Source organism: Neodiprion lecontei, chromosome 3 (assembly GCF_021901455.1).
Source record: "Neodiprion lecontei isolate iyNeoLeco1 chromosome 3, iyNeoLeco1.1, whole genome shotgun sequence".
NCBI lineage: Eukaryota > Metazoa > Arthropoda > Insecta > Hymenoptera > Diprionidae > Neodiprion > Neodiprion lecontei.
In genome coordinates, this window is record NC_060262.1 from 7890555 (window position 1) to 7899732 (window position 9178).

Consider the following 9178-nt stretch of genomic DNA (forward strand, 5'->3'; position numbering starts at 1 on the left):
CCTACAAATTTTCAATCATGTTTTGATTTGTTTTTCACATCTTCTATGGTCGCCATACTTGTTTTTCAACAAATATGGATGAAACCAAGTTCAAATATTTGTGTGTATTTTTATTATATAGTACCTACCCAAATACCCAGTTTCTACTTGAAAATAGAATTATATTTATTGTATTGTTATTATTGACATACGCTTAGCGTTACAGAGCGTTACAAGTGGGGAGGGGGTCAAAATCGGCCAAAAAGTGCGTTACTTAATTTATGGATGGCCCCATGTGATACAGTAATAGTGATGAGAATTACTTCAGACTATTTACGAAAAACGAAGATGGAACAGTCATGCTGGAATATAATATCTTTATATACAATGTGTTTTTTGTGAATTATCAGCTGTAGAGTTAATCTCCGTTTACCTCGAGACACGAAATTAACCATTGCAATGGATTTTCTTGCATCAACTTTTTAATACTGCAGAGTTGTTAGTTCATGGGTTACTCTTAACTTTCGTCATAAAAGCTTGAATAGGATTTTCGATTCTTTCGAATAAGATAGAAAATTTGGCAAAAAATTTGAACATACGTTTGATTAAAAATGATTTAAACAAAGTGAAATATATGGTGTTTCGATAAGCATTTTTAAATTTACGTTACATTATAATGTTTTCGACGGATCAATACTTGTTGACGCTTTATAAGAAATTCTTGTAACAAACGAATGCTTGGGCTTGGTTCGACGTCCTAAAATTGTCATTTACAACATGCTTCGTTTTCATAGCGATTATTCTTATTTTTAAAGAAAATTTCAGAGCTTTGAATAAATTACTGTTCCGTTCATTTTCCCGAAAAGTACACTTTAAAACGGTCGGTAAAACGCTTACTTCTATAAATTACTGTGAAAAACATTCTTCTTCATTCTGGATCAGAATATTTACAACAAAATTTTTTTTTTATTATCACCATCCTTTCACATCAGTATTCTCTGTGTGACGTACATCAAATATTTTTTTACTGTTTTTGTTTACAAAAACCATTTTATTTATTTATTTAAATGTAATTTTGAAACATCCTAGTAAACACCAATAAAAATGATGCCTACTTCTATGAAATTATTATCCCCAAGAAATCATTGTTTATATACGTGACATCTAAAATTGTTGTGGACATTATTTTTCGGACCAAAGAAAATGATATTTTTTACGCAAAAATTTGTCGGAATTCCTTGCTTTGGGTACAAAAGATGTCGTAGTTCCCGAGAAAAGTCTATTTTTTACAGCCGATTCGTTTTTAAGCGCGCGGAGGCGCCAAGTTCCGTTGACGTTTTCGTTTTTTATCTCCTAGAAATCATTCTTTCCTATTTTTGATAAGAAATACGGTTGAAGTACTTAAATTTATCTTTCCATCCGTTCAAACTTCATCGTAATGGGTTAAATACCCGTTGCAGAAAAAACCTGGAAATTTTGAAACTGACGTGAGCAAAGGTCACGCAATGTATAATCTTTCAATTGTTCCTAAAATAAGCGGGACTCCGAGCTCTATTTATATCTGACCCTCAAATTTCTGTAATTCTAAAGGCAACTGAAATATTCACGGTTTCACAAAAAAAAATTTCAAAAACTCAAAAAAGTTAATATCAATTTTAAAAAAATTCATTTTCATAGCGGTTTATGAAAATTTGAATTTTTTAATCTGCGTCAAGAAATCAGCACCTATATGGAGGTTCCCGTTCATGCTGCATCTCGGATTGAACAAATTTCATTTTTTTTTTCAAACACCGATTTTGCACAATCTAATAATCGCACGAGGACGGGAGCTTGAAAATAGATTAGGGATGGAAGGAACCACTCAATCCTCGATTTGCGAAACCATCTGTTTAGACTGAGTATTGTTTCAAAGCAGTTGAAAAAACGATTGTTCATCTCCAATTTTTAATTAAAAATTTGGAAACAATTTCAGGTTGTCGGAAATTTTATAGCAAACAAAAAACGTCCTGTACATTTTTATGCTTAGAGCCTTGATTTCGGAATTATTTCAATTAAATTGTCTAAAACGCACTTTAATCTGTCAATAAACGTTTGAAATTTGTGTAAACTGAGTTTAAGATTTGCAACTTTTTACTTAAGCTTCAAATGACACTCGAAAGAACTAATAATATGAATATTGAGATACCTTTATTATTTCGCAATTAAATAACTCAGAGCTGTCCAAAAATTTTATATTTTTCACCCCAGCTTTTTCTGTAAAAAGTCACCCTAAGAAAAAAATCACCAGCCGGGTGACTCGCTCCTTAAGCATGACGACACTTTGCGTCAGCTGTTATGGGCTGGGTTGGCTGATGACCAAACCACTCCATAAATATAACGCTTAGTTCAGACTAATTTTCCCGGATATGAATTATTGGAATTTTGACACCGTTTTCCCTCTTAATTGAACTGGCTTTGGTATAAAAATGGTCACTTACCTTTTGTTGTTAACCGTTGATTCGGGCTCTGTGAGGCGGCTCTGCGTGCTCGGCGAGGACTGGATACGGTATTAATTGACTGATTATTTAGCTTTTATTAGCTTGTAAACTGTACAACTTTACATGTGGGGTTTCAAAAGAAAGGATAAATAATTATACTAAATGGATTAATTGAATGAATGCATTAAAGGTAATTGATTGGTTTACTCATGATATAAGTTTTAAAACACAACTATTCGTTTATTCAATTTAGGTTTATGAAAATGGTTAAAACGGTTTTAGTTATGTATAATGGTGGAAAAACGTTTATATTTAAGTAAAAGAACACGGAATACACTTAGAGCTTGATGTGATTGGATTATCTAAAACTGACAGAATGATTTCTTGTTAAAGACTGAATGACGAAAATGAATGACGACTGTCTGACGACTGCCCTCTCACGACTACTCTCTTACGACTGACGAAAAGCAACGCTTTTTAAAGATTCGCGTGCTGTTGTCTAAACTACTTCCTGATTGGTTCCCAGTATCCTTAAGGGATGCTGGACCAATCAGGAGGTCCTGATAAAATTTTGAGTCTTTTCATTTGTCTAGACTACCCCCGCACTTCGGGTACGGTGTACCATGAGAATTTATCATGAACTATCTCGCCTTTTCCACACGTGCGGGTACGAATTTCCGTGCTGTGTTTTGTATATAATAAAGATACCCTTATTTTATGTTCGGGACAATACTGCCCAAACAGACACTTGAGATAGACCCATACGGATCTATCCGTTGCACGTGTTAGGTCATTTGGTTCCTCTTAGGGAGTTTGTATATACGAGTCTGTTTGGGTAAGGATTGTCTCGAAGAATTATCGAAACAGTAAGGTTATTGATAGCTTAGGGTGTTCATTTCCAGAAGTAGTAAAAAGGTAACGAAGAGAGCCGTATGCATGCAATGCGTACGGAGACTCAAATAAAAAAAATAGAAAATATAAATGTATTCAATGATAAATTGAAAGGTAATCAAAAATAAAACTAATCGGTAGGGTCAGGGGGCATCGAGGATGTGACACAGCTACCGTACGTAAAAATCAATTGCGGACGATAGGAAATGGAGCACTTAAAAAGAGCACCCAATTCCTGAGTAAATCAATTTTTTTCTAACGCCATTAATTGACGATTTTTCGAAGTGGAAGTACTTTTCTTGAGACAATGAATTCGAGCACTCAATTTTTGAATAGGGCACCTAATTAGCATCTAAAGAGCATAAAATTCTTGCGCAAAGTAACTTTTTCCGTAGCCAATATTCGGCATTTTTAGACTATGCACTGCCAGCATGACATTGCAGCAGCAGCTCAGAGTGAAAATTCTTTTTTATCGGTAACGGAATCCAGCACTTAATTTTTGAATAGGGTGCCTAATTAGAACCTAAAGAGCACCTAATTATGGTACCTGTCATGATCGATTTTTCCAACATGGTTCTGCTAACATTACAGAGATGTACGAGTATTGCACGATCACCAAGGAATAGACTCAAAACTATATACGTGGCAACACCCAGTAACAGGCAACCAACAAGTATAAAAGCACGCTCCAATACCCCTCAAGCCGATCTATATTAATATAGGAATTAACGACTATCGAAGAGAATTATACGGAAGCACAAACGTAAACCTATTCCAAAACTACGAACTATCAAATCCTTAAATACCTTAACTCTGTTAAGATTGTTACAACACGAACACCTAAGAATATTCACAGCAGCGCAATCCTAGTATTAGCTTAATATTACATAAATAACAACTATGTTCCATAAATAATCACTATTGTACTCCAGGCGTTGACTGAGGATATATAAGGTGAATAATGATGGTAATTAATTATAACATATATGCAATTCTATATATTTACACGCTGTCAAACTAACCAAATACTGAGTAACCGATATAATACTTTTAATATATAGACCTTGTAAGGAACAGGATAGTGAGAATACTTAAGAAGTAAACTACGACTAGAACTCAGCGGGTCGTGACCTCGAGAGTGCACACGGCACTAACGTCCGCGACATATGACACCACCACGAAACATGGGTCACCTCAAGCGCACATACACTGTGATAACCATATTATGAAATAGCAGCTAAAATCGGCCCACGTCCTAACCTTTGCAAAAAAGGGGGAGGTAGCACGGTAGCCAAGGAGGACTTGCTGCCCGCGGCACCAAAGCTCACACGGATAGGAAGCTAATGGCGCAACGGCTCTATACTTACACTACCACACCAACGCAGTGTTATGCCAAATATAAAAAGCTCGCAATATAGTAATAGGTAAGAGCAAAGATCGCGAGTAAACATGCCACGAGGATGTTACCCTAGTTTTAATTCCAAGAATAAGGGGGAAGGTGCGCAGTAGTTCGACGGAAAATTAAAAAGGGGGATCGTTTTGCGCAGCAATCGATCACCATAAACACGGCGACCGATCATTGGATCGTCCTCTTGGTTTCTACCACCAGATTCGTTATCTTGTTCTCAATACAATCTCGCCGTAAAATCCTTTTGCCTTTTGCATTCGAACATTTTCTGCGAAGTTACTCTGTCTAAACTCCAGCGAGTTTCCCCGTTCCATTTTGTTATATGTATTAATTTAGAATCTAACACTAGTAACCCCGTTGTTTGTGACTTGAAATCTGAGCCACAACATAAATCCAAGTTAATCAAAGTATCCAAATATATTTAAATCAGTTATTCCGTTAAACGCTCTCATCAATCTACGCTGCACTCATCATAACCAGATCACTTTCTAAAGGTAAGCTAATTTAAATCTTTTATTTAACAATTACTCCTTCCTCGGTTCGTATGATTAGGGCGATAGAATAACCGTTGTCCGGTGTATTTCAATACTTTATCGGTAATTGGTGACCCAAATTACCGACGTGAGTCTGACTGTACTTACGTGATCGCTTCTAGTATCTTACATCTGGAAAGTTTTGCGAGGTACCGTACCTACGCCACATATAAAAAAAAATTTTTTTAGCATTGCACCTACTGAGATATTATAGAATTGCTGATTACTTCGTCTCGCTTGCTGCTGTGTCGTAATCAGAGATTCCTCCTTCCTAACGAAACGCCCTGTCAAACCAAGATTCCAGTCCTTAATTGAAACCCCTGGCAAATACCCTTTATTCCCATAACGAATGCTCCCAAAATCAAGCAAAGGAAACGGAGGAAAACGCAGAAAGATAGTGAAACTTTGGGAACAACATATTCAGCCGATTGTACTAAACGATCCGCGCGAAATGCCCGACTCTGTGAAGAAGCCTTATCTCGATAGACCGCAGAATTCTAACCATACCCATACCTATTTACTACTACACAGGAGACACGGGAAAAAAACAAAAGAAAGAAATAAGCTGTTCGAGCCCCTAACACCACCCAAAACGATTAGCAAAGAAGACGCGAAAATTAGGAAAAAGCTAAAGAATATCGCTGAATACTTCCCGTTCAAACTTCTACCTATTTCCACCTCCTCTTCCTCCGACACGGAATCTTTATCAGAAGAGGAACCAACTCTTGGTCATAATCGCGTAGTAGACAATCCCAAAGTTAAAACAAGCCCTGTTATTACAAAATCGAATCCAGTCATCAAACCCGTATCGATTATCGATCCAGAAACCGAGAAAATTACACTGAGAGACTTTTTGTATGAAAAATCGGTAAAACTATATCAAAGTTTAATTTGTTACCCGCAGTAGAAGGTAGGGAAGAGAGTGCAAAACTAATTAGTAATTATTCGTAGTGTCATATCGAAGTTTGACATTGCCAAAGCTGTCTTTGACAAAATAATACGTAAACTTAGTATGGTGGATATGAAATATTATGATACTGTATATCAGAATTGACCATAAGAAAAATTGATATTCCTCGTAATAAATTGTGTACGAAAGTATCTCAATAATCAGTGCAGTGAATGTTATAAACTTGGACGAATATTCAAAAAACTGACATGGTCTGTATTAACTAGCCGTGAAACTGAAAAGAATAGTAGAAATTGAAACGGGACGTCTCGATTTTTCGTATGCTGCTTATCAAAATGTTTCCCGATTGGCCACGAGTGGTTTGTTAGTAAAATGTTTAAACAAAAATTTGTTTAACAAATCTGTAGTGAAATTTTTTTTCACATCATATAAAATGAATTCATTGATTTTTTTGAATACCTATGATTTTTTTTTGAATTTTCGCGGTTTTGAAAAACCCGTTTTCCAAAATTATTTCAATTTTGAAAAATGGATCAGATGTCCTGAAATTTCGATCGGTTTTCGTCGAATGGTTATACGTTACACTGAAGAAGTTTTAGAGGCATGGAACGAATAGTTTCACAAATACAAGCGTTAGATAATTTTGGAATACAAGTTTTTCAAAATCACCGAAAATTCCAAAAATATTCGTAGGTATTCACACAATTTAATGAAATCATTTTATATGAAATAAAAAAAAATTCACTAAAGATTTGTTAGACAATTTTTTGTTTAAACAATTTATCAAGAACTTTTTGGCATCATCATTATTCAAAACGAATTATCTTATCAACTTGGTTATGATTGGTGAAGTAAATATTTACATTTTCGGAATAGGACTGGCTCACAATTAGCCGAAAACCATGCGGGATCGGTTATCGGCTGTTTACGCTACGGAACACAAACTGGGAGAACCCTGAGGATTACTGAGGAATGCTCTCGGAGCAAGGTGGTCCTGGCAGCATTCGACTGCTAGTTAGGACACGAGACGGATTAAGCCGAAATCTATTCATATTCGATACAATTTAAATCGTACCCTAATTAGTGGAAGCGGAATAAATAAAGTCCTTTCTACATTGGTTTTTGTTAGATTTTTATCTCATCACAAAATGTTCAATATTCTCATTGAGACTAACTTTTGGTTGGGATTACCCGTCCAGTAGTAGCTTATTTCTTCGCAAACGGAAAATGTAAATAAAATTAAAAAAAACTCTTGGAATCCTTTCTCACAAGCGGTGGGTCGTTCTAAACTTAGCATATATACAAGTTTCCTGAAGACTCCGATATGTAATTGTATTGTATATTTGTATATTGTAAATGTATTAGGTTTAGGTCCCGGTTTAATTTATAAGTGTATTGTGTGATAAAGTTGCGTAAGGTGTCTTTGTGAATATATATGTATCTAGCAACGTGTATCAGTGTCAGTGTGTTTGTGAAGTCTTCGCTGCCTCTACTTCTTTCTTTTTGCAGCGGTGAGTCATAGTTTTTCGTATGGTCCATATTAAAAACTGATATTCTTCGTGACGTCTTTTGAAACGAATATTTCAATCTGTCACATTCACTGTTCAAATCGTGCTTGTCGAGTTGCTAACATTGACATGGTGCGTTTCAAATATTACTGTGTTTTGTATTAAGTACTGATATATTTTTTTCATTCATTGAAAGAAGAATATGAATTTTACTCAGTAGTATGCACATTATGAATTCTGACAAGTAACCCAGGACTTCTCTACTTCTAAACGTTAGCATACTAAACTTTGATATATTTTTATTGATTTTTGACAGAAAAAGTCTCTCGGTGATAAAGGAACCCTGCTACAAGTGCAGGCGCAACCGTCTCATCCGTACCACCTTACCATCAAGATTTGAATTTCCCGCCTCAAGTCGACTTGAGTCTCGCGCGAATAATACGTAATTATATCAAGGGAGCAGCTCGACGTGTGATCGAGAACAAACGGTTCGATACCGTAGATGAATTAACCGCGCGAATAAATGAACTTTATGGACCAGCCAAATCCGTCGATCCGTGTCAGGGTGAGATAGGAAAAAATTTTTAAAGGCAAAATGAAGATGTCGTGACGTACGCGTCAAGGGTACGTGAAGCGCTGGAAAATATAAGACAGGAAGTTGTTGCAAGAATAACGTAAAGACGACTCCGAAGTTTTTACGCGAAATACAGAAGCGAACGGCAAAGCTACTTTTCTGCATGGGCTAATACCTGAAATCGGTGGAAAAATCCTCACAGTACCCGGTACTCTAAAAGAACTGATCGACGCGGTGATGAAAGTAGAAAAACAGGAGAAAATCAAAATTCCACTTACAATTCCTTGTTAGACGAGGAGACCAACCAAGCACAACTCAAGAAGCTGCGATAAATTACGCGATGTTCCAACCATCTAATTGCATCGTATGTGGAGCAAACGACCACAGGTACGATTTCCAATGTGATTCAGACAAAAGCTATCACGTTCACCGTGAGCCTCGGAATTAAACTTATGTTATCCAAGGTAATCAAGCAGACAATCGGAATAATTATAACTGAAGAAATGCCTATTCATATCCTTGACGTAACTCGAACACCTACCAACCGTAAAATAATACTAACTTAAGAAATAAATTTCCGAACCATCAAAATCGTCAAATAAATCACCAACCGCAACCCGATTTCGACTCAAGAGAAAAACATCCAAATCGACAACAGGGACCTCCGAATTTTGGCAATCAAGACAATTACAGTAACCCAAGGTCGAACACTCCTAATCCACAACGCTATCCTAGAAATAATCAATATCGCGAAAATTGCTATCAAGGAAACAATAAATACTGCGGAAACGCGGAAATCCCACGAATAATTCATACCGTGAAAGCACTTATCCAAGGAACCTGAGCCCGCAGAGGCTACAAAAAAATTTTAGACAGGGAAATCAACGTTCGAATCAGT

At 36.2% G+C, this 9178-nt stretch overlaps 1 protein-coding gene across 1 annotated transcript; it reads left to right on the top strand.

Moving 5' to 3' along the window:
* Positions 1 to 327: 327 nt before the first annotated feature.
* On the top strand, positions 328 to 8106 carry LOC124293756. Its single transcript, XM_046736045.1, is given in 3 exon segments — positions 328 to 543; positions 545 to 844; positions 8023 to 8106. Coding segments are annotated over 3 exon segments (600 nt in total).
* Positions 8107 to 9178: the final 1072 nt, after the last annotated feature.